The 26240-nt window shown below is 36.8% G+C and overlaps 2 protein-coding genes across 4 annotated transcripts; one reads left to right on the top strand and one right to left on the bottom strand.

Moving 5' to 3' along the window:
* Nucleotides 1-808: 808 nt before the first annotated feature.
* RBIS (ribosomal biogenesis factor) lies at nucleotides 809-9422 on the top strand. 3 transcript variants are annotated; one of them, XM_034422365.3, is made up of 5 exons: nucleotides 809-1482; nucleotides 3402-3518; nucleotides 6175-6291; nucleotides 7137-7244; nucleotides 9102-9422. In XM_034422365.3, exons 2-4 carry the CDS (start codon nucleotides 3405-3407, stop codon nucleotides 7203-7205), a joined length of 300 nt encoding a protein of 99 aa, XP_034278256.1. In that variant the 5' UTR covers nucleotides 809-1482; nucleotides 3402-3404; the 3' UTR covers nucleotides 7206-7244; nucleotides 9102-9422. The 3 variants fall into 3 exon arrangements, with proteins under 3 accessions (XP_034278256.1, XP_034278257.1, XP_087746880.1); XM_087890754.1 differs by lacking the exon at nucleotides 809-1482 and adding an exon at nucleotides 2284-2299; XM_034422366.3 differs by lacking the exon at nucleotides 6175-6291 and having other exon boundaries at nucleotides 1321-1482.
* Nucleotides 7240-24258, bottom strand: E2F5 (E2F transcription factor 5). The gene is made up of 9 exons (XM_034422362.3): nucleotides 23898-24258; nucleotides 21002-21111; nucleotides 19899-20060; nucleotides 19138-19181; nucleotides 18532-18596; nucleotides 15060-15306; nucleotides 13518-13709; nucleotides 11573-11617; nucleotides 7240-7961 (listed from the first exon to the last, which is right to left on the bottom strand). Exons 1-9 carry the CDS (start codon nucleotides 24087-24089, stop codon nucleotides 7852-7854), a joined length of 1167 nt encoding a protein of 388 aa, XP_034278253.2. The 5' UTR covers nucleotides 24090-24258; the 3' UTR covers nucleotides 7240-7851.
* Nucleotides 24259-26240: the final 1982 nt, after the last annotated feature.

Here is a 26240-nt window from a genome sequence, read left to right as displayed (position 1 = left end):
TCATTTTTCTAAGTCAATCCTAGAGTATGGTAGTCACAAATAAAGTTGATGACCTATTCCACAATAATTAACCATATGCCCCTAGAGAACTCACAGGAAGGTCATAAGGTTGATAATCTTAGACACAAAAACACATACACAGACTGATTGAATGTGAAAGTTAGTGTTGAGCACAAGTGATTGTTGGTGAAGAATATTGTACATGTTCTGTGAGTGTTGCAATAGTTGAGGAAAGTCTGGAAGCTCCTCATATCCCTTTTAAAGGACTGGTGTCGCAGAGCCTCATGATGATTACAGCAGATGAAAACATCCCGTTTTCTGGCTTAGGAGGAAGAAGTGCTCAACAGATGGTGACAACTCAGGAGCCAGAGAAGACAAAATGGCCCACCAGGCCCATCCAGCAACAGTCTGCTGTTTGGCCACAACTTGATTCAATTTATTATCTTCAATTTGTCTAGCAGCCCCATCTCTCATACATGACCCTTAGTGCTTAGCTACTTAGTGCTGGACTGGAGATGTTGCCAATCAGATGACAATTCAGTAGTCATGTGGTGGAAGCAGAGCTGGTGTTAGCCAGTTGGCAACAACGGCAGCAAATTTGGCTGCAAGTGATCCTCTTCTAGCAACACCATCCTCTGCTTGGTGGTCACGGTGACAGTTATTTGGGATGCCTGGTTTCAGGATTCCAAATTTCTCTGCAACTGGAAGGCTGGTAGCGACTGGCAGTGGGAACAGGATTGGGCCAATTATTGTGCTGGTAGACCAGCATGAACCCCTATGGTTGTTGTGGAGCTCCCATACTCTGGACAGCTATCAACTTCTCTCACGATAAAGCAGGATTCTGATTCTGCCATCTGTTCCAGCTGTGTCTACCAGCTGGGCTTATTCTAGAGGTCTTCAAACTTGGCAGCTTTAAGACTTGTGGACTTCAATTCCCAGGATTCTCCAGCCAGCTATGCTATGCTGTGCTATGCTATGCTGGCTGGAGAATTCTGGGAATTGAAGTCCACAAGTCTTAAAGCTGCCAAGTTTGGGGACCCCTGGCTTATTCAAAACGAAGCGTCTGCGAGGCCAAATGGATACGGCTGGCAGCTCCTCCAGCAACACCCGCGTCCTTTCCCTCACTCGCAGTCGGGGCCGAGGACTACGTTACCCGCGTCCCGCCGAAGTGGGACAAGGGAACCCCGAAGAGGTTCAACAACCGGGCTCGGAGGCGGGGGGGGGGGGCGAGGCGGGGAGGAGAACAACCCGTCGCACTCGAATGACGGACGCGGGTTGAGCAGCATCTCTTGGCCGAGTCCGAAGAGGCGGAGCTTCGCCACCACATGGACCGGCTTCCGGATGGCGTCTTGTGAGTTGCGTACGCCGTTGCGAAGAAGAGTTAAAGTCTAAGTGGGACCGCATTTGAACATTGTCGTCGTCGTCCCCCCCCCCCTTGGAGTTTTTTTTTCTCGCTCCTTTTCTCCTCGGACAGAATAAAAAGTGAGTTTATTGGATCGTACATTGAGTTTTATGGCAGTGTTGCAACATTGGTTGGATACCCAGAACAGGGGTCTCCAAACTTGGCAACTTTAAGACTTGTGGACTTCATCTCCCAGAATTCCTCAGCCAGCTTTGCTGGCTGAGGAATTCTGGGAGATGAAGTCCATAAGTCTTAAAGTTGCCAAGTTTGGAGACTCCTGACCCAGAAGATGCTAAGGTCTGACTGGGGCCAGCACGGCTAATAACAGCCCCTGCCCGCCCTGCGGAACCTTCTTCCCCCCCCCCGAAATCTTCTGTCTTTCCCAAAGGCCCTTAAAACCTGGCTCTTCCCCCCCACCCACCCCCACCCCTGGCGATGGAGTAGGGTGGGTTGTGAATGAAGGGGCACTAGAGAAGTGTGACTGTGGCGCCAGGCTTTTCCGTTTTAATTTTCATTGCTGCTGGTTTTTATATAGTTAGAACAATTAATCAGTAGGACAACTTGCCTCCAGAAGTTGTAGCTGCTCCAGCACTGGAAGTTTTTAGAGAAGAGATTGGATAACTATTTTGTCTGACATTATATAGGGGTTCCTGCCTGAGCTGGGGGTTGGACTAGAAGACCTCCAAGGTCCCTTCCAGTTCTGTTGTTCTGTTTTATACTGTTTTATGGTTAACACGTTTTAAATAAATGTGAGAAGCTATATAAATAAATAGGCCTGTTCAATGACATTTAGTTTGGGGGTCAACTCTTGCCTTCCAACCCTTGGTGAATCTGTATACTGTATGTTATGGCCTGTTCTGTCTCTCATTTCACAGGAGCCCTTCATTCACTCTGCTTGTGAGTTGCCCCAGCGCTGTTGCTAAAGCCAGTCAGCAGGAAGAATGAGAGTTACCTTTTCTGGTCAACTTTGTATTATCCAGAAGGCCGATAAGATGCTAGGTTAACTTTGCCATCTGTTGTCAGCAAAGTACAGCAGCTTTGCAGAAATGAGACTATTGTACTATGTATATTCCCATGTCTATGTTATTTTTAAACCTTTGTGCTCCTCCCACAGAAGGGGGATAAACAAGGGTCAAAGAAGGGTAGGAGGGATGAGTAAGCCCTAACCACCCACTTGTGATATGCTGATTCTGAATTACTTTTTAAAGTCTCCCCCCCGCCCCCCCCCCACACCTCTGATGGAGAGTAACACAAAGACATGATTGTTATTGGTGGATGGACCATCAACAAAAATGACTATTCACTATTTAACTAGTAATTGGAAAACATGCCATGAATATAGGGGAATGTCAGTCATGTGCCCAAATGACTTTATTGCATCTTAAAAGATGCAATGGTATCAATATGCTCTGCCCATATAGCCCATCTGTTTTCTTTCCTGAAGGTTTTTATTTTTCCTACAATTAATTAATTTAGGAAGTCTCTTTAGTTATGTTAGTGAATATAGTTAATACCAGCATTATTAAAGATGACAGGTCTAGCACTGTGATGGCGAACCTATGGCGCGCATGCCAGATATGGCATGCAGAGCTCTCTCTGTGGGTATGCACGCCATCGCCAGCTGCTCTTCCGGGTTCCGTCTCGCGCATGTGCACCGGAACCCGAAAGAGCAGCTGGCCGCCGCACACATGGTTAACCATCAGTGCTCCAGCACATTGCCCAGAGCTAGAAAAAAGGAATCTCATCATGCAGAAATAGGCATGTAGATAATATATTTGTAATAAAAATAGATAATATATTTGTAATAAAAAAGTAGATCACAACAAGCAGTTGATGAAAGATGTCTTGTTCTGAAAATATACCCTTCGATAATTCATTCAATAATGAATATACCAGAAATGATAATATCTTTCCAGCTAGTGAAATAGGTGTTATTTAAATAATTAACTTGAGTGTTTGACTAATTATTACAAAATTTCAAAATATTTACTTACTTTAGGTCATGGGCAAGAATAAGGTAAAAGGATTGAAGCAGGCCAATGTATTCCATATAGCCAATAAAAAAATACTAAAGGCTAAAAGTAAAGCAAAACCAGTGGCAACCAATCTAAAAAAGGTATGTACATTCTACCAGAAAAATATGATAAAAAGACTGCATATTTGATTCTGCATATATTAATGGCAACTAGAATTGTATTTGTGCAACAATGGAAAAGTGATAAGATCCCGTCTGAGGGGAATGTAATTTAAAAAATATTAGATTGCGCAGAAATGGATAGATTAATGTATGCTATTAAGGATAAAGAGTCGTTCAGTGGCTAAGACGCTGAGCTTGTCGATCAGAAAGGTTGCTGGTTCGAATCCCTAGTATAGGTCTCCTGTGTGAGCAGGGGTTCGGTCAAGATGACCTCCAAGGTCCCTTCCAACTCAGTTACTGTTACTGAGTATTTTTTGATATGGGACATATTTTATCAATGGCTAGATAACAGAAACAGAAGTTAGAAAGGAGGAGATATAAAGGGAGGAAATGGTATAGAGGAGAGTCATTAAAGACGATGTTAAGTATTAAGGTTATATTATGTTATATTGTTAATACGGTGACTAAATATAATGAAGATGTATAAATGATTATCTAAACATAATTGCACCCAGAATACACACAATTTGATGAAAATTGAATGTTATATAAATAAAACAAAACATGAAAAAAGGGGAAAAAATAAAAACAGCAGCAGCACGAATAATTTTTGCACAAAATTGGAAGAGTAGTGACATACCAACAGAAGATAGAGTAATTAGCAAAATCATGGAATGTGCAGAAATGGACAGACTCACAAAGGAATTACAACATAGAGAGGAGCACGGTTACTATCTAGTATGGGAAAAGTGGTACACCTGGTTGGAAGATAGAAAAGGGGAAAAAAATTAGGAAGTAAATGGAGTAACCCAATACAGAAATAGGAACATAAACTACGAATACAGGTTAACAATGAACCAAAAAGATAGACATAAGAGAAAGACCAAACAATGAGGAGTCAAAAGCACAAATAAGAACATACAGTACAGTTGCGATAAACTTGATATATATTTGAATTTTTGTTTACATGTTTTGTATGTTTTGTTGTGATTTGTTTAGTTTGTATTTTCAAATAAAAAAAAAATAAGGTTGCTATAATGTTGAACCTGATAGTAGTTGGGAAAAACACTTTTTGTGTTGGGATTTCTTAGTCAAACTAATTGATAAGAGCATAGGCGACAGTTGTATACAAAACTATGCTATATTTATTTATGCAGTTTATAAAACCATCCAACTCAACCAGCGTTCGAAAAATTGTCCTGTGTTCTTGTCACAATTGTTAAACAATAGAACATGCAGAGAACCTACAGAATAAGCAGCCTAAATTATGAAGTATTATAGCAGCTTGACAATTTTAGTTTAGAAAAAATGCAAGGGAGACATGATAGAAATATTTGAGACCTTGGATAGAAGGTGGAACTTTGCACCTCCAAATGCCAGAATAGGGGATTAACTCAAGGTTGTTCACTGTTGGGAATTACAATGTGGGTAGAAATAAATCATCTTTCATATTTTAATGGAATTTATTATCAGAATATAGTTATGAATGCCAAGAGACCAAACTCATGAAGACAGCTATTTATTATCTCTAATGCCAGATACAGTATATTTCTCAGTACCAGTCCAAGCAAGAATGTGCTAATAAACATGTTCTCCTTTGCTTAGCAACTATTGAAATAGAATGTTCAACTAAATAGTGTGAGCTTTTTGAATGGATCTTAACAGGACCCATTTTTAAAGCAATATCAGTTCAGGACAGGATTAAACAATCTTGGCAGCTACATTTATTATGAAGGTGGAGCTGAAACACATTGGCAACTGGACAAAGGTTTTAGAGTAGTTTAGGGTTGTTGTTTTTTTGATAGTTTAATTGTAATCTGCATACTTTTAAGACTTACCTGTTTCCAAATTCCTAATGGTAGAAAATCATACCTTAGATTTTAGCAGTTGTGAGGCTTAAAAGAAAGGACATTGGGAAGATGCATAGGTTTGGTATATGCAATTAGGAATTCCTATTATGAAAGATTTATAATTGTGCTAAAATGTTTACACATTTAAAATTTCATTTTATTAAATGTACTGAACTCAGGATTATGACCAGCAAGTACAAACCTGTTTTCCCTCCATTCTTTTAAGCCTTTGGTAAATGATCAGTTTCCTCAGATTGCTTCTTTTTCGTATTGGCAATTAATACAAGTTTAATTGGTCAATAAAACAGTCTTTCCTAAAAATCAATGAGTTCCTAAAACTGATCAGTTTCCCTGCAACTGATATTCAGAGTCCCAGTCCCAGTTAATGTTTAGAGGAGCAATTGTGGAGTCGGTTTATCAGAAGTCGATATATGCATGCAACATGGGAATGCATATTTTGGATTTTAGTGGTCACACAGTAGCATGTGTAGCTACATAAGTATATATAATACATAAAGTATTATGGATTTGGTTTATTAATTCCTTTGGCTACTTAGGACTCTCTGTTTTAAAGATCAAATATATAACTGTTTCTGCTAAAGAAAACAACTAAAATGTTGTGGGAATGCTTATCTTGATGATTTGCTTCTTTCTATCAAAAACCTTTACAATGATTTATTGTACATTAATGAATATTAAACAGATTCATTAGAGTAGTTGTACTTTTGTGCTTCAGTTTCATCTTGATATAAAAAAGGCCAAATTGTTTTTTTTTCCCCAAAAAGATAAATATAGTGAATGATGAAAAAGTTCACAAGATAGATAAGGTATTTACAGAAATACAGAAAAATGTTAAACAGTTGTCCAAAACTGTTCCATCAGATTCTTCAAAGAAACTTCAGGTAAGTTTGTTCATATCGAAAAAAATTCTGATCCATGTATCTTTTTTGGGGGGAGGGACGGATGATTTAACCAAACATTGGTTGTTTAAACAGACCCTTTCTGATAAAAATAGCCAACACAGCAAAAGTGGCAGAAAGGAGTGATGTTTCTTGCCTTCATTTCCCCCCACCCCCAAAGTAAAATATTTTTGCAAACCAAATATATTATCTTACCTTTTGGAGAGATTCTGTGAATCTTCACACACTTCCTGATCCTATGTCTGAGAGTCAAGTGGATAGGGAGCAATTTGTGTAATATTTTTTGAGCTTTCTAATTTCTAGAAATTGGAAATTTGACCAATCATATTGTTCCTGGACATTGAGGTCCTGATAGATTACATTTTGTCTATGGTTTTGTCCACACCTTTGCTAAAATGTATATGTTGCACCTCAGAAAGTCATCTCAATTATTATTTAGGTAGGGGGAAGAAAGCATTCTGAAATATTCTCTAACCCTTAGGTTGATAAACAAATTTTCCCAACTGCAAAGATTTCCTGGTGCTCTTCTTATAATATTCACACAGTCTATTTTGCTTTAGCAATATTTTAAAATGTATTTCTGCAAACTGTAATGTCTCCCCATCCAACTCCCATCAATTGGTAATGAAGGGAGACATAAAAACCCCCACCAAACCTACCACATGCATTTCTGGAGTCTGAGCAGCAGCAGCCTAAAAAGCCTGAGTTTCTTCTTCTGAAATATCTTAAGCAAATGTTCTGACGATTGTATCTCTAATGAAAGCCCATATTAGCTGATGAAATCTTTAGCACGCAGAACATTTCAAGGTGCATGTGTTTCCCTTCAGATTCCAAAGTCTCAGGAAGACAAACCGGCTAACGTGGATGCTGCTGCGAACTTACTTTCTCAGTTGTAGCACAAAACAAGATAGCGATGTGAAAACTACATTCTTTTGGTATGTCACAAGCAATCTTTTGAATAATTTTTATTTTAAAAAAATCTTGTTAATATACAAGTATTGGTGTTCTTTAATATGAACTACAAATAGTGCTTTCCTTAATCTAGGAATGTGAGAAATAAAAGAAAAAAGACATTTAAAGTGCTAATAAAGAAGGCACTCCACAGAATGTTTTTGGGGTTTACCCGAGGGAACTGGGAGAGGAATAACCTAAGAAACCGTCCTTTACTTTACAAATGGCAGTGGAAGTTTGAAACATATGGCCAAAACTTCATAATGATTATAGGGAGTTCCTAAGAGACCAGATTTGCTAGCTCTAATGGAAGCAGAGAAGTAGAATTAAGAATTCTGCTTCCTAAAAAAATAAATGAAAAAAATAGGCATATAAGTAACTGTACTGAGATACTCTAACAGTTCTTTGAGTATCAACTCTGCATTTCATTACATTTCGAAACTGTTCACAATAACAGTTTAAAAAAATGTATGCCCAGCATTGGTCAGTCATGGAGTTTTGCATTCATTAATTTAAATACTCGGATTATAAAACTGCATCTACTGTATTACATAGTTAAGAGGTAGATAAGGAAATCTGGTTGCATCAAATCTAGTAGTTCAAGATCTGAACATCGAAGAGATCACAGACTCCTTCATTATCATCCAGGTTGAAGCTGTAGTCATCTCCAGGTGTTGGAGACAGCCGTAGCAGAGGAAAAACTGTAAAAGAGTATCTTAAGTTATGCTTAGTTAATATTCAGGCACAGTAAGCATCATTATATTGATTCACTGATATGTGTGAGTGGAAGTGGAGTATTACCCTGCTCCTTTCAGTCCCAGCACCACTAATATTACATTATCTAGTCCCAGGTTTTAAAATATGAACCTTACTCCTATTCTAAAATTTGGAAGATCTTATGCCACTAGCTCCTGGAATACTTATGTTGTTCATATGCATTCTATCAAGCTAATGTAACAAGTAATGAAACAGAGTTCACAGACCTGACAGACTTAAAAAATCCCACAAAATTCAGAGTATTTGGTTATTTATAAATGGTGAGAAATGACTCAGAAACCAAACAAGTTAAATACAATGTGACATTCTGGATGCAGAATGCAGATGTAATCATTGCTAGACAATAATGGGAAGAAAACATTAAATTAATATGTAAGATTATACTTAAAGAAAAACTAGTGTAAGATGTTTATCACTGGTATATTATTCTACTATCAAATGCATTTTTCCTTACTTCCTTTATGTATATCTTTTCCTTTTCTTAAAAATACTCAGTCAGTAAAGATCTTTTTTTTAAGCATAGTTCACAAATTTCCTGTGATTAATAAATACTGCTACTGAGTTGTTTTAATTCTAGTTTTTTAATTTTAAATTCAGACAAAACAAATGATTTTTCACAGTAAATAAATACCTTTACAATGCAGTTGTACTTATACAATGTACAAGTACATTATCTAATGTACAAGTAATAATTTAGCATATCTATTTCAATAGATACTTGGTAGTACAAGTATCTAATGAAATAGATATACTAAATTATTAAGCTGGTATTATCTATAGGCAGAATTTAAGAAACAAGTAAAAAGTAAAGGATGAGGCTGAAGTTTGGCGAGACCTCCAAAGGCTTATTTGTCTGCGACAGGGATTTTTAGTTATTTCATATTAACTTCCAAACAAAAGCTTCATAATACAAAGCATTCTTGGCTTTCTATCTTTTCATAGGTTTTACCTGTTATTTTTTAAAAATGTGATTTTTATGCATAACCTTTGAAGTAATAGTAAGAATGGGATTTGGATATCTTTATAGTAAAAATGGTTTTCCTTTGTCTGTTTTTTAATTCCAGATACAGAATGGAATTCATAGTTTTCAACAGTGGAAGCAGTAGTCTAGCAATTGAAGAAATATTTCAAGATTTTTTTAAAAAATAATATTCATCCCTTTAGAGTCTATGCATCGCTAAGAGCCAAATTATTTATCAACAGAGAGCTGGATTTGGGACATTGGTCTATACTTACTAGTTGAAATTATAATTTAAAGTGAAATTGTGATTTAAACTCTTAAATCACTACTGTCTAATGTTATTGATAAAGTTTCCTGAGGACTTATTAAAAATGTAAGATAAAAGGATTTTGCACATTAAATATAATTACATTTCTTTGCTGTAGACAGATTCAATTTCTGACTTATTCAAAATTTTACATAATGGGTGGAAAAATAATAGGAAAAGAAATAAAAATATGTACTTTAACATTGAACTGAATTATCCTGCTTGAACAAGTGCCAGAGTAAATCCCTTACTTTAGTTTGACCCAGAATATGGATTTACTGTTTAAATTTGGGCAATATGAAAATTTTGACTTGGATTTTGACTATGTTAAAAGTAACAGCTGTTTTCATTTTCACCTTCCTCCAAAATACAGTTTGGTATTTAAAAAATAAAAACGGGTATAGCAATAGCACTTAGACTTTATACTGCTTTAGTCTTTAGTGCCCTCTCTAAGCTGTTTACAGAGTCAGCATATTGCTCCCAACAATCTGGGTCCTCATTTTACCAACTTCGGAAGGATGGAAGGCTGAGTCAATCTTGAGCCACTCAGGGTCGAAGTCCTGGAGTGAGCAGTGAGTTAGCCTGCAGTGCTGCATTCTAACCACTGCACTACCATGGCTCGGTGTATCTTAATACTGCTGTAATAGTACCATTTCATCTATTAAATTATTCAATTTGAACCATAGGTTTGAATGAGGCAGTCTTCCATAAGTTAAAGGGAGACTTTTTTCAGCAGTAGTATTTTGACCAAGGGGAGTTATCTTGCTAGATAATAAGAGTCTTTACCATATTCTCCTTTCTCTTAGAATTCCCCATGGCCCACCCCCCACCCCCAATCAAGAACTGAAAAAAAAATGGAAGATTGCCTTGAAAAGGGAGAAAATTGGTTCCAAGGACTATAAAAGAAGAAAGAAACTGGCCAAAGTTGCTTGCCTCCTGTTTTCACCAGGAGTATTCTGTGTAAAAATCAACTATCAGTAGTTCTCAACTTACAACCACAATTGAGCCTGGAATTGTGGTTATGAGTTGTGGTGGTTAAGCAAGGCACCCATGTAATTGCCTTGCTCAACAATCTCACCACTGCAGTTGTTAAGCAGAATGTGGGTGCCTAAAGGTGGAGGACAGCAAAGTTCCAGGAGCCCATTGCAGCTTCCCCCCAAATCACATCTGCCTATGCTGAGCCTTTTGGTGCCTTCCCCAGCTTCTGAGGCACCCCATGCACAGCTTCTCACCCAGCTGGATCTCCACAGGCAATAGGCCTGCTTTCCATCCCACTGGGTCCTATAGCATTGGGCCTCCTCCCTGGCTTGAGAAGAAAATCACACCCTTTAAAGAAATTGGAAGAATGGCGATAGTTTCCAGAATGATGTAAGGCAGCTTCTGCAGGAAGGTTTCGCATTGCATTGTCTAGGTGCTCTTAGGAAGTCAATCTTCAGAACAGGTAGAACAGTAGACCAAGGCATGACAAGGCAAGGAGGAGGCCTAAGGTGGAACATCCTAAGCCTCAGATTTATTTGAAGTATAAATAACGTTTTAAATACAAATACTAGCTTTCCACAGGTATTGTTTTGCTTGTTAACTTTAGTCACACATATCAACATGCAAGTGGTACTGCATGAAATTCAATGCAATGGATGTACTGTCAAAGTGATAAATGGTTTTCTGTAAGAAGATGAGCTGGCTATAGCCTGGCTGGCTTCAAAAAAGATTGGGCTAATTCATGAAAGTCATGAACATCAGAGACTATTAGCCTTGATGGAAGTGTGATTGCTTCTGAAAGCTGCTTGCTGGAAGACTAGTGGGCTTCCATTTACAGTTAATTGTCCACTGTGAGAAAAGACTGCTGGACTAGATGGAGCAGGGGTTTGCTTCAGCAGGAAGCTGCTGAGGTTGTTTTAAAAAAGATAACTTAAGTCTTCATGGATCTAGGAACAATGGCTACTAATGGCCTTCAGCATAGTATTTCTATGTCTACTGCTGAGAAGTGTGCTACTAATTCACTCCCTGTTAATGACCTACAGCAGATTGGTTGGACTATAGGTGCTTCCTCACAAATGTCAGGACATTATTTTTAATGGAAGTAATAAATATAGATGCCACTAGTTAAGTGGAAAATTCAGCCCAAATCTTTTTACACCAATGAATGAAATTCTGATTTTTACTGGTGTACATCTATCCAAAAATGGAATCATGCACTAACACTTGTGCAAACTTGTAAAGTGTAATTTTACATCTTCACATCAAATTCTATAATATAAGAAACTTACCATCGGAGGACATCAGTTCATCAATGATATCACTGTTAATAACACCTGTTGACAAAGGGAAATTCACAACTATTCATATGCAGAAATGGCAAACCAAAATGCCTAAGCAAAATCAAAATACCTCATTTAACCTCCCCTAATTTTTACTGTAATGCCAAAAAAGTGAAAACATAAAATAGTATACTGAGCCCGACAAATCTAAATGACATTTTACATTTTATTTTATTAAAACATTTTATTAAACAAACTAATTAACCTTCAAACCTCCACAAAGCATTTTTCACCCTCAAAAAGATAACCTGCCTCAGCATATGGGATATGAATTTAGATAATGAATCAAAGAAAGTTACAAGATTATGATCTATTTTTAGTGAAATATAGTACCCAGGTATTCTAGCTTCAATTAATTTCTTCAAAACTTTCTTTTGGACTTCTAATATTTCATATAAGCTGCTCTTGGTGAAATGAACACAAAGCTGTGCCACACCCAATACTATGATCTCAAGTTACAAGGATCAGGAAAAAAAAAAATTAACCACATGGCAGTTATGAAGAACGCACTAGGAAAAACTAAGCCCTTGGCCAGCAACCAGAAGCATCAACTAGGAGACAGTCAAAAAGTGCTTTAGATCATTTTCATAAAGCACACAGAGTTTGACAAGTACTATATCAAAAATGTGTCAGAGATATTGGCAATCCTTATAATCTTATAAATGTTTTCAAAAATTGTGGGCATAACGTGTGCAATAAGAGCCCTGGTAGCGCAGCAGACTAAAGCATACTAAAGCACTGTTATTAATATCAGCTGCCTGCAATTACTGCAAGTTCAAATCTCACTAGGCTCAAGGTTGACTCAGCCTTCCATCCTTTCTAAGGTAGGTAAAATGAGGACCCAGATTGTGGGGGCAATAAGGTGACTTTGTATAAAATATACAAAAGTATGAAGGCTATTGCTTAACGCATTGTAAGCCGCCCTGAACGTTCGGAGAAGGGTGGCATATAAATCAAATTTTTAAAGAAAGTGATATAATTTTTTTAATGTCACTTTTTATCCCAACAAATGGTATTAAGATTATTTAGAATACTGCATTCTCTTCATGCTATATCCGCTAAGATACAAAAATAACCTAAAATAGGAAGGTCTCAATCTTAGCCACAATCTTCTCTTTCTCTGTACTTCCCTTTCCAAAGATTTATCTATGAAACATAATTAAAGATTTGGAGAGAAGCGGAAAACAGGATGTTGCTGAAATGAACAGATAGAAGTTCTTCCATTTTATTGCTTCCAGGATGAGGGCAAGCATTTGCGTATTGTATCTGGACCACTACAATAGCTGTTAGCAAATCTGGGTATCTCTGTAATGTCATAAAGGAAAAGCTGGTCAAGCAGATATTGGCAGTAAGAATTATCCTTCAATGTAATATATTGCACTGTAGTTGCAAGAAATTGGCTATATTATCCTCAGTCTAGTCACCCATGGACTTTTGGCTCAGTACCATATGCAGTGATTATAAAATAGCTACAGATGAAAAGGCTTGATCCCAGAACTAAAGTCAATTGTAAGACTTCTAATTTATTTTTTTAAAATAAAGCAGCTAAGCATTTTTACCAAACAAGAAAAGTACAATTCTTTTCAAGTTTTGGATTTCTGATAATACTTCCCAATTAACATTAAATGATTTGATTGATTTAGTTTGATTTAGTGATTAAGGCACCAGACTAGAAACGAGGAGACAAGCGTTCTAGTGCCACTTTAGACATGAAAACTAGCTGAATGATCTTGGGTTAGTCACTCTTTTTCAGCCCAACCTATTTCACAGGGCTATTGTGGGAGAAAATAGGAGGAAGAAGGAATATTAGGTATGTTTGCCGCCATGAGTTATTTATAAACAATAAAGAAAGGTTTTTAAAAAATCAAATAAATAAACATAAGATGATCTTTACCTCCAGGTTCATCCATCTTTGCTATGTCAAATGTGTTCGACTTTAGAATACTATTGACATCCAGTGGAAGGAAAGAAGAAGGGAGGATTGTTGAGCTAGGCGTGGTTTCGGTTACAAGGCTATCATACAACTCAGAATCTGGAATACTGGCACACAGTGCTTCAGGAGTTGAGTTTCCTTGTAAAGTGATATCTAGAGTAGTGGAAATTTTTCAAGTTAAAATCCAACATGATAGTTCAGTGCAATAAACAAATATTGAAAAAGAACACAAGTTGACAACTTCTATTTTATTAATCTATATGGCCGCCCATCTCAAGGAAAGCTATTCTGGAAGATGTACAACAATCCAATAAAATAATATCTCAACAGTTTATGAAATCCTGCAAAATTTCAACATAATATGCTCCCATATTATTTCAGTCAAAAACTAAAATCCCGCCAAATTTGACATTTTTGCAAGATGTGGAGTGTTGTTTAAATTTTCATATATTTTTTGGTGATCTATGCCACCTCATAATTACTAGTATCAGCATAAGAAGACACAATTAGAGATAAGAAGCAATTTTTTTCACACCAGCTAGTACATAAGTAACTAGTTAGCTAATTGCACTACCTAGTTCAAAATGTTTGTTTCTTTGTTTTCCACCTTTATTGTTTTATAAATAACTCAAGGCAGAGAACATGCTGAGTATCACAAGCTTTTTATTTATACAGCCCCATTTTTTTGTTTTCTTGATGATGGACAACAATCAAATTATGTTTCCAGTTAGCTATTTTTCACATTTTGTCCAGAACAAGTTGGAATTTTAAAACAAATTTGAAAGGCTGGTTTAAAATCATGAATTCTAAAGTTGGAAATTAGTATCTCAGCTTGGGTAGAATGCAAAGCGATGGATAATTAGGAATAGCCTCATTTCATTTCATTATTTCAGTGCAGATCAAATAGAATACCATGCTTAAACTTCTCCTGTATGAAGATATTCTTGCACTCAAACATGATTAAAGAATTTTGATTTACAGCCTGAGGTGACTCTCAATACTGTTTTTATAATGAGAAAATCATTGAGACCGTGTTAAGCTGCCCACTGAAGTAGTACCTATTATCTACTCACGATAGCCAACTTTTGAACTGTTGGGTCAGCAGGAGCTGGAGTGATTGACGGGAGCTTACCCCATCCAGCAGCAGTAACTAGGTCTCAAACACAAGCCTGCCAATCATCAGCCCAGCATCCTAACCACATAAGCCACCACGCTCCACTAGCACCGGGAATTACAATATCTTTTCTAATAGTAATAGCTTAGTTTAGAGTTTTCTCTTTAGCAAATATATTATTTTTACAAGATGATCATCCTAATCGTTTTCTTAGATAGGACACAAATATAAATTTCAGAAATCTAGTCTGTAAATAACCTAGTTAGTTTAAAAAATTATACAGCATACAACCATATCCCTTGAGAAAACAGTACCAATTTTTTTAAAATAATAATGGTATCAAGTTTTCTGGGCAAATTTCTGAAAATAAAAAGAATTTCTATACCCACCTGTTGATATATCTGTCACTGGAGTCTGTGGAAGGGATTGCTTCTGATTAAGATCTGAAGGCTCTTGTAATCTCTGGGGATCTGTGTTTGGTTTAGGGGAAGTCAGTGGAACTGCAGACTGCAGGAGATCATCTGGTGGAGGTACTGGGAAAACAACCGGTTTGGAAGAACTGGACTCTTTGTTAATGAGCAATACATGGATAGGTCCCAGACTGCTCTTTAGATTGATCTGGTATTTCTTTTGTCCCTTTAGAGAGAGTGGTAAAGTAAAATGAACGTCTTAACATGCTTTATATGAAAATTGAAGTACTAATCAATATTCAGTCAAATCTGATTCAATTCAAAATTATAAATGAAAGTTTTGAACTGCAACAGTAGGGAATCAGTTTGCTAACATGCTTTCTTTACTTAACACCTCGTTTTGTTCAATATGGAATTGGCATTTTTTATAAAATTATCTTTACACAACATTTACTTATTTAGCAGTTTAATGGAGTAAAATATTGCAAAGAAGTAAAATGCACAACCACAAAGCAAAATTCTTCAATAATAAAAGTATTTTATATTTACATATCTAATATTTTCTCAGGAAGGCAAAAAGAAAACTCTCTGGCAGTGAATGCAGATATGGAATTTATTTTGAGTAAGGAATTGCTGCAGGATTCCAGAAAATTTATTGATTTTTAAAGATTTATCCTAAGGCAATTATCTTAGACTAACTGAAAAATACAAGCTCAGGTAGTATGCAACTGAGAATTCAGAAACAGTTTTTTTTTTTAAAAAAAGGAGTATTTGTACTACCATATCCAAATCCCCTTCAAAATCAGAATAATATAACAATGCTCTTTGATATTCTATGGAAATGAAACTTGGATTTTGAACTAATAGGATAGGAAGAGTATTGACATTTTTGAATTTTGGACAAAGGCTTCTGAAAATATCTCAGACAGCCAAGAAAAACAAAAAAATAGATCACTGAACAAATCAACCCAGAATTTTCTCTCAAAGCACAAATTATCCTACTCTGAACACATTATATAAAAACCTAGGTCTCTATCACATCCTTACTAACCCCACTCTGTAGTCTATCAATAGATAATTTTTCAGTCCTTCAAACCTTTTTTCATATTCAATATTTATGATATTAAATAACTGCTTTTGAAGGTTTTAGACTACAAAATCAACAAAACTAGATTTGTAAAGTTTTAATTAAGAGTTAAGATAAAAGTAGGGATTTTATTTCCAATTGAACTAGCCCACAGCAATTACCATTATGAATCTGTCCTTTTAAGTTTATGAATAAGGAATGGATGTAAGAGAGGTGCATGAGGAATAAAACTCACTTCCCCATCTCCTATATATTTGCAGCTACATAATGATCAAGACAAAATAGAGGACAAAAACAAAACAAAACTGTATTCAGGAAACAAAGCAGAACAAAACAACAGTCCATTCTACTCCCTCAAGACCACTTTGGAAAGGAAAACTAGAAAAATGCCTGACAGAAATTCTTACATTAAACTAGAAAATAAAAATACTGTGCATATCTTCTGTGCCAAAATGAGACTGAATACACTGACTAGGCACTAATAAATAACAATGCTGGGCAACTTGGCTTCTTGGCATTATTTTAAAAAATCCATATATGAAATGTTTTGAGGATTAATAAGCCATGCAAGTTAAATCATGACAACTAAACTTCTTTTCAGTTGCTATGATTCAGCTTCCAGACAACTCTATCTGGATGATTGAGAATCTTCATCGACAAATAAACTATGCAGTTTTCTGTGTTTAATATATGGGCGTCCATACATCCTTCTTTCACCAATATGACAAAAAGAAACATCCTATAATTGTGTTGCAAGATCTATTCATTTTAAACATGCATGCAACATCACCATGCACATCCAAAGGGTTTGGACTTATGTTGGGATGGCACAACACTCCTTTCATCAGACAAACCCATTCAACCTTATCCCTGAGAACAACTCTGATTTAATAGCTATTCAGGTTATTTATGAATTCCTGCTTGAGGAAAAGATAAATAAGCTTTCTATTTTTTAAATAAATACATGATATGGAATTATTTTCCACTGTTGCTGACTGCCATATATAGAATAAGTTAAAAATGCAGAAGGTTGATTTCAATTGAATGTTAGCAAAATTTGTAACAAACATTTTGGTATCATTCTCCAAAGAATTCTCCTTTGCAAGATATGTGGAGGTCCTTTAATTTGGATTACTGCACTAATCATTAGCTTGGATATGACAACATAATTGGTCCCGTCTGATTATTAAATTCTATGATTCAATTTTTTATTTGAATCCCACTAGAACCACAAGGCTCAGATTTGACATGAATAATTTAGTGCTGCTGATATCAAAATGTCAGCTACACAAAATAAAATTTGGATTCAATCCATTGGCAATTTTGTCTTGTATCATAAGTAAAACTTAGGTAACTGAAAAAATTAATTAGAAAATTATTATCTAGGTAGTCCAAATAAGGGAGTAGAGAAGCAAGTAAGATGATTATGGGCCTGGAGACAAAAACATATGAAAAAGGGTTGAGGAACTGGGTATGGCCAGTCTAGAGAAAAGAAACATGACATGATAGCAGTATTCCAGTATTTGAGGGGCTGCCACAAAGAAAAGAGAGTCAACTTATTTTCCAAAGCACCATGAGGCAAGACTTAAGAAACAATGCCTGGAAATTAATCAAGGAGAGAAACAACCTGGAATTACGAAACTTCCTAACAGTGAGGACAATTAATCAGTGGAGCAGCTTGCCTTCTGAAGTTGTATGTGCTTCATCATTGGAGGTTTTTAAGAAAAGATTAGACAGCCTCATTTCTGAAATAGTATAGGGTCTCCTGCTTGAGCAAGGGGTTGGACTAGAAGATCTCCAAGGTCACTTCCAGCTCTATTGATTGATAAGTAATACAATTTCCATCTTCCATGTAGTTTGGAAGTCAATCCTAATGATATGTGATTTTGAATACTAAATGCATGCTACTTCAAGTCATTGCAAACCATGGTTTCAAGTTGATCAATTTATGGACATTAAACATCTGAAATATAGTGAATTCTGTGGCTAATCACAGAAAGAGCCACCAGCTAAACATATGGCTCTGGAATGATATAACATTTTATATCATTGCAATATAGTGCAATATAGTCACTCATATATCACTTCTTCATCATTACACAGGCTTCAAATTGAAACTATTCAATCGAATCATTATCTTCACCACATCACCAAGCTGCAATTTAAATAATCATTACATCATTTGCAATCATTTAAATGGATAATTGAATTACTGAACACGGCATTTTTTAAAACAATTTGTGAGACTAACCAATAGTAGTCCAACTTTATAAAACTGATACAAAAGAACAATTTTAAATTATATGCTTTGTGCAATGGATATTCTGTTTCCCCAATTAAATCAAAACGGTTATTTCTACATACCACATGTGGCACAGGAACTTCTAACTGTGTACCAGAAGGTGCTTGAATTGCTAGTAGTGTATCTCCTGTTTATGGACAAACAGTCAAATCTTAATTGAATGCATTTGTTTATATTTTTATATGCACTCTCTCAGTTCAATCTGAAACTCCATGTTTTAATGCACATGGCAAATAAGACATGGCAACAGCTCTGTAAACCACAAGTCATGCTTTAATGAAAAGTCAGTCCTATTTGATTCTATATTGGCCATTTTACTTTTGTGTTCTTCAAGTTTCATTTACTTTACAAGTAAAGTAAATGAAACATTACATTACATTACAAGTCCCATCTGGGTGCGGTTTCCTACTGCTCTAATTTTTCGACAGAAATCCTATTGTGTTCTACTCTCTGAAAAGGAATTAAGGATACAGAGCAGATTGTATATTACAGTACAAATTGATAGCACACTGCACTGTGAATAGCAGATCTATGTTATTAGATAAAAGGCTCCTGAGGATTTCATGAGGCTCTCTGAAAAACAACTGCTATATGCTTAAATTAACACTAATCACACAGCCTGTGTGTCTCATGTAGGAAAAAAATTGCAAGACTTAAATCTCTCTTACCACTGAAGCAGTCACAAATGTCTTCATGAGTGATATATGAAAAAGTAGGTCTTGTCAAGGAATTGTTCAAAATAAATTGATTACATATAGTTGATGAGATTTTAAGAGGTATAACAAGTAGTTCAAATATTCTGTGTGGCATTCATCACCCATGAGTGAAATTGCATCATTCAAAAATAATGAAATGGTTTCTTTCATTTTAATATGACTTTGAGAACTATCAGACTGAAAGTGATGACTTTTTAACAGGGAACTAAATCTCAAGCAAATGTGCCATTCTGTAGTTTTGTAACTCTGGAAAAAAATTTCTATAAACCATTCAAATTCAGTGCAATGCCAAATATCCTACAGAGTACAGACACTCTAGACCAGTGGTTCTCAACCTGTAGTCTGCAGACCCCTGGGGGGCCACTATGTGACCCACGAAGGCTTGAAGAAATGTTATGATTTAAATCTTGAGTTAAGTCTTGGGGGGCCATGGCCACAAAAGGTATATAAAGGGGCTCCGTGGTGAAGAAAAGATTGCAAACCACTGCTCTAGACTAACATAACCTGGGATGTGGAGGTAACAAGTGTGAAATTAATATATAGGCAATGCAACAGGAACAAAAACCTGCTTGTGACAGGGGCATCCTATTCCAGTTCCTCTGTCTTCTGCCCCAATCTCATCTTTAGTCTCTAGAATCACTGTTAAAGGTACAGAAGGGCCCAGGGGAAGGCTTGTCCTACTCTAACAAATTATACTGCATATCAAAGGATATCGTTTATTGATGGAATCTTCCTTAACATTTTTGATACTTTGTTGTAACCACAGTTTCTGCTGATCCAGTTCCTTTTCTTTTATTTCTAGCTCTTCAATTTCTGCTTCAAGGTATCTTAGTCTCTCGATGACCTCCTTTGTATTACAACCAGCCCCTACACCTCTTAAAAGAAAAAAAGTTAATATTATAAAGTGACAATAAGTAGACAAAAAGCAGATTTTCAGTCTTTCAAACTGTTCAGCTGAGTCTGAAAGTGACAAAAGTTTTGCAAGTTTCCCTTTCCAGCCGAAGTGATAGAAAGGTAAAATAGCGTTTTCATATGATTTTAACACGTGAGACAAAGAGTTTAACGTTGCTATACAGAAGACTCCTTAATATAAAAATGTTAAGTTTCATACTAAGGAAGAAATTTTTTTGAAAGAAATTATTTTCATATATTATATCCTGAGCATGGGTCCTAAAACTGAAAAAATAATCAGGGGGAAAAAACATATGTCCTATTGTTGCTGAGGTTTCCTACTATCTGAAATATAATGCCTGCCAAAAATACACAAATTGGTAATTGCTGGTAGATATTATTGAGAACTGAATAGTAAGATCTATCAGGAATGCCAATTTAATGTGCTTTATTGGCAAGCAATTTGCATTGTGGAAAGGTGAAATAGGACATCCTCCATTTTTATAGATTCTTTCTCGGTTCATTAATTTATTTTTATTTGGATATAAACATAATTTATTTCTTGCCCATCTCATGGTTTGAGATGATTTATGGTGGATGCCCAGTGTTGTAGGCTTTAAAATCACCTGAAGCCCATATGGATTCATAAGACTTTGGTTAATCTGCATTGTTGAGTCTTTTATCCTGATTGGTCAGGATATTTACATATTGTTATGGTTTTACAAGATAAAGTAAAAGTTTCTATTGTAAACTCTTTAAACTGCTTGAGTTTGTCTGTAAAGCACAGCTTTACAGACAATAAATAAAATATACAAAATAAATTCAAGTCCCTTTAAAATTCATACATTCATCACATTCATGGAAGAAAGTTACCCTTCAAATTTTCAGCACGCATATAATAGTATACATAAACTGCTTCTCTTACTTCCACTGGATGCTATTTTTTGACTTTTTTTCAATAAGATCTATCCCTTCCAAAACATTGGTGATGTCATAGATCCGCCTTTTCTGCCGTACAGCCAATGTATCAGCAGCCTGGGAAGAAGGAGAAAAAAGAACAATGCATGGAGATGAAGGGCAAAAGGAGAGGCTCATTAGGCAGCTGCAGTGCATTTGTACAAGCCTCCTAGGGAATATTAATCACAACCTTCCAAGGAGACAGATGCACAATTAGAGGCCTCGGACCACCCTCCCTGCCTGTGGAACAGGGGCAATCAAACAAAATGCCTATACAAGTGACCTCCTAAAAACATGCCTATGGAACTCCCCACGTGGAAAGGAATGCTTTTGGAGTTAGCCATGTGTGAGTCCAGTGGGTGAGAGGGGGCGGAAGAGTCAAAAAGATGGTGGAACCTTCTTGAAGAGGACTCAGAAGAATAATGTAACATTTTCAACTAAGAAGAGGGCTGGAAAAGAACAGAAAATGGCAAGTCACTATTACAAAGACAGGTAACTCCATCTCTGATATACTTTTTAGGGAAGTGTAAATTTTACCATGGATTTCTACTTGTTGTTTTGCCAAATTTTAAAGGAATATGAATTTCACCAACTCAATCCCATATAAGTATTATGTACCTTATGGGGGGGGGAATGAAACCACATAACTCAAATGCTATTATTACAGATATTCTTAGCCACATGGTACCTTTCTTCATCCCGAGTTCTGCTAAAAGCAAGGTAGAAAGAGAGTAAAGTCTGCAAGTAGTAGTCAATGTGATTAGCAGCCTAAGATTTAAGCCAGTAATTTTTATATTGGCATGGATCCAATGTAAATCCTTGAAAGAGCAGGCTGCCTAAATTTTCTCAATAAAAGGAAAGTAGATTTTACTTTAATACTATTTTAATGACTCACTGGATGAAACATTTTTTTTGCTTCTTCAATTAATGGTGTAATATTTCATTTTTTAATCAAAATAAGTAGTAAAACATTATTTTAGATTCCAGCAGGTTTAATGTACCTAACATATATAAAATTAGAATCAGTTTGATGTAGAGATTGATATCAGACTAGAAACCAAGACACTTTGTGCTTTAGGCACAAAGCCAATTGCGTAACTTTAAGCCAGTCACTCTATCTTAACCCCAGGAAAAAGATAACCACTTCTAAAAATCCTGCCTAGAAAATTGCAGCAACTAGTCCCAGCCTTTGCCAGAAGTCAACACTTGACTATATCTATCCATACATTTATCTAAATCATGTTATTTGTCTGATTAAAAATCAGATCTGAGGTTCAACTTGTTTTATATCATGTGTAAACTGACAGTGAATTTGGTGTAGTGATTAAGGCATCAGGTTAGAAACAGGAGACTATGCATTCTAGTCCAAACTTGGGCACAAAGCCAGCTGAGTGACATTGGACCAGTCATTTTTTTTCAGCCCTAAGAAGGAGGCAATGGCAAACTACTCCTGAAAAATTTTGCCAATAAAACTACAGGAACTTGTCCAAGCAGTGTCTGAAAATTGGGCATGATTGAATGTAAGAAGGAAAAAAAGAAAGCAATGTTAACACATAGAGAAGCTCTCTAGCATGTAAAAATGATCTACCATTAAGCAAGTGTCTAGGCCTACCCTTGAATAACAATGGACGTTTTGATGACCAGACCCACACTTACAATTAAGGCTGGAGAAAAGGACAGGAATTTTATGAAAATTGGGATGGGGGTGCAGTGATCTTTGTATTTTAACGATGACGTACCTATTTAGGAAACTATATTGCAGTACTCCAATTCAAAATGGTGAATGTCAGTTTTCAACAATCCTGATTTAAAAAGCAGGTGGTTGGGGCCATAGATTATTCATTTCTGCCTTAGACAGGATGTAATCAAGACTAAGCTGAGTATCAATGCTAGTTGGTGCCTGGCTTGTACCTGAAAGTAATTTCAATCTTTAACACTAGATAAATCTACTTTACCAAGCGGAACTGGATTACTTTAATTTGAAAATAAGTTCCGCTGCATTCACCCAAACTTATTTCTTAATAAAGCCGCAAATGTTTAGGCCGCAATCCTACCTGCAGGTTTTCTCAGGAACAAAAGAACATCCATTGTTCCACTGCTTACCCAGGGAGAATAGTATAACAACCTTTACATCTCTTACCAAATTTTTCTTGAATATGGGCACAAGCTTTCAAAAAAGTGTGGCATTAGCATCTTAATTCACCACACACAGAATGGAGGAGGGGGATTTATAGACGGGAGAAAGGCCTGAATATAAATCTCTTCTCAGCCTACAGCAAAGTATATTATACGCCTTATGGCCAGAAACTTTATCATTGCATGCTAACCCAACCTCTCAGGTTTGTTTGCATAAGTGAAAAGGGATTAAAGGAAGGAAGAACTTTGAAAAAAAAACCCAGAGCTCTTGAGGAGAAAAGGGTGGCTTTGCCTCAAAAATGATAATGTGAGTTAATACAGGTGTAAATCAGGAAGCCTCCTCCCCAATCCATTGTACGAGGCTGTTTTTAAAAATAAAATAGACATGATGGAGAAAAGTGGCCACCAACCCCTAACCTGAACACGTTCTTTCTGGTGCATTTGGTGACACGGGTGTGATAATTATGCAGGATACTTGTTTGTTTTGTTTGTTTTTTTAAAAAACCTTTGTTGTTAAGAGTGAAGGGGCAGTTTTGGAAACACACGAATCACCTTTCCCCGGCCCCGCTATTTCCAGTTCTTTTTCCTTGCAGAACCCAGGTAAGGAAGCTGCTGTTCCACCAGGACAGGAAAAAGCTTCCGTGGGGAGGGGAGGCTTCCCCACTTGATCTCTCAGACCCCCCTTATTTCCCTTTCCAGCCTCCTCCACCACCACCACCCCAGCTCACCGCCTTCAGGTCGAGCACGCCGTCCTTGGCTTCCTGCAGCAGCGATACAAACTTGGTGGTGAGGAGCCCCAGGCTCTTCTCGTGCCGGCTGCTGCTATTGCTGCTGTTGCTGCTGCTGCCGCCGGAACCCCCGCTGCCGTCCAGGCTGCCGCCGCTGCTAGAAACCACCTCGGCCAGCGCCGCCGCGGCCATGCTGCATAGCTCCAGCCTCCTCGGCCAGTGGGGTTTCCCCGGCAGCGGCGGCCCCACGTGGCCCTCGCGGACTGCCTCCTCTCCTCCCCGGCTGCCAGCGAGCACAGCTGGCCCTGAATGGAGCAGCTCCGGGCCTCGCAGCCTCGTTTGCTGGGTGGGGGAGGAGGAAGTGACGCTGCCTCTCAGTTGCTGGGAGACAAAGTTTTATGTAGGGAAAGAGGGAGTGGGGGGAGGAAAGAGGCTTGTTGCTTCGAGGAGGAAACGTTTGCAATCTGCTTTTTCAGTTTAGCAAGCTCCCCAAAGTCCGACGGATCTCTCTCCCCCGTCCCCCCCACTTTTGTTAAAATGAAACTTTCTCCAATTGGCAAGGTTGGAACTTTCTGCAACCACAACTCCCATCATTCAGTGACCTTGGAATACTCATTTATAAAGATCTAAGTGCTCGCTGTAACAAGATTGCCAAAAAGGCTTTAAGAGTTGTTAACCTTGCGTAGCTTCTTCTTTGGTAATGTTGTACTACTAACTAGAGCATACAAAACATTTGCTAGACCAATTCTTGAATACAGCTCATCTGTCTGGAACCCGCACTGCATATTGGACATAAATACACTCGAGAGAGTCCTAGGATATTTTATGAGAAGAGTCCTCCATTCCTCTAACCGCAATAAAATATCTTATGCCACCAGACTCCAAATTTTGGGCTTAGACAAGGTAGAACTATGCCGACTTCAGTCTGACCTAAGCCTAATACACAAAATTATCTGCTACAATGTCCTACTTCAGCTTCAACCACAATACACGAGCAAATAATAGATACAAACTCAAGGTAAACTGTTCCAAACTCGATTGCAGAAAATATGACTTCAGTAACAGAGTGGTCAATGCCTGGAATGCACTAGCTGACACTGTACTTTCTTCCCCAAACCCCCAAAACTTTAACCTTAAACTGTCTACTGTTGACCTCACCCCAAGAGGTCTGTAAGGGGTGTGTATAAGTGTACCATCCCTGTCCTAATATTCCTTTTTACTTACTCTTTTCATGTATTCAAATTATGTTTATACTTTTATTTTATATATGCTTGACAAATAAAACTTATGATTCTAGCTGAATGGCTAGGACCTATTGTATAGTTCTGGGTCTGCCTTGAAGGACGTTCATCTTAAGATCCAGAAATCAATTATTTCTATAAAATGACTAGAAAATAAAATAAAATATATAAAATGACTAGAAGTCCCTACACTTCTGCTTTCAGGCTTGCACAAAACTTGAGCATTCCCACCGTGTAGAGGATGATTCTTAATTCTGTCTAGAGGGTTCTGGTTCTTCCGGTGTCTGTTTTCATACATAAAGGTGTAGGAAGTTTTTAATTAATTGTAAGTAGCATGTTTCCATTCAGCCCTGGTCCAATTATCTAGAAAATGGGCGACTTTCCCTTCAAGGGATGAGTCAAGCAGATATTAAGAGTCATCTGTTAGTGATGCTTTTATGTGGATTCTTATAATGAGTGAACAATTGAATTTGATTACCTAATTGGGCCCTTCAAAGTGTTCTTTAAATGCTGATATTAAAAAATGCTTTTTAAAGGGTGCTAATAAAGATGGTTTATAAGTACTGTGTAAATTTGACAAAGTCCTGACAATGGTTTTGAATACCAAAAATAATGGCAAAGGTACCTGAACAGAATAATCCTTTCAAGTAGGGAAAGGATAGGCAATAAAACCATAAGAAGTTGTAGAAAAAAAAATCAAAATTCATACTTTACAGATATTTCAAAATCTCAAGATTTATACATCTAGATTTATAAATTCTATTCAAACATTCTATATCAAACATAATTTCTATTCAAACTATTTCATCTCTTAGAATTATAAAATAGGAACAATGATAGATACCACAAAGAAGTAGATTTTTTTTCACTTTATTTTACTTATTTATATATCAAATTTAGAGACCACCCATCTCACTCACAGAGCAACTCTGGGCACTTTAGTTTCAGGGGCTGCCAACCTATGCTCTTTGAGCTTATTAATAATAGTTCCAATGATTTTCATAAAACTAATTTCAGAATAATCAGTCAATCATAGGATTGTAATACCCTTTGATGAAATATTGTCATTTTTAAGGCTATATAGCGTTTAAGGAATGAAATT

Source organism: Pantherophis guttatus, chromosome 3 (assembly GCF_059756535.1).
Source record: "Pantherophis guttatus breed Tessera chromosome 3, ASM5975653v1, whole genome shotgun sequence".
NCBI lineage: Eukaryota > Metazoa > Chordata > Lepidosauria > Squamata > Colubridae > Pantherophis > Pantherophis guttatus.
The sequence above is the reverse complement of the archived record's forward strand: the minus strand, read 5'-3'. Positions and strand labels throughout refer to the sequence as shown.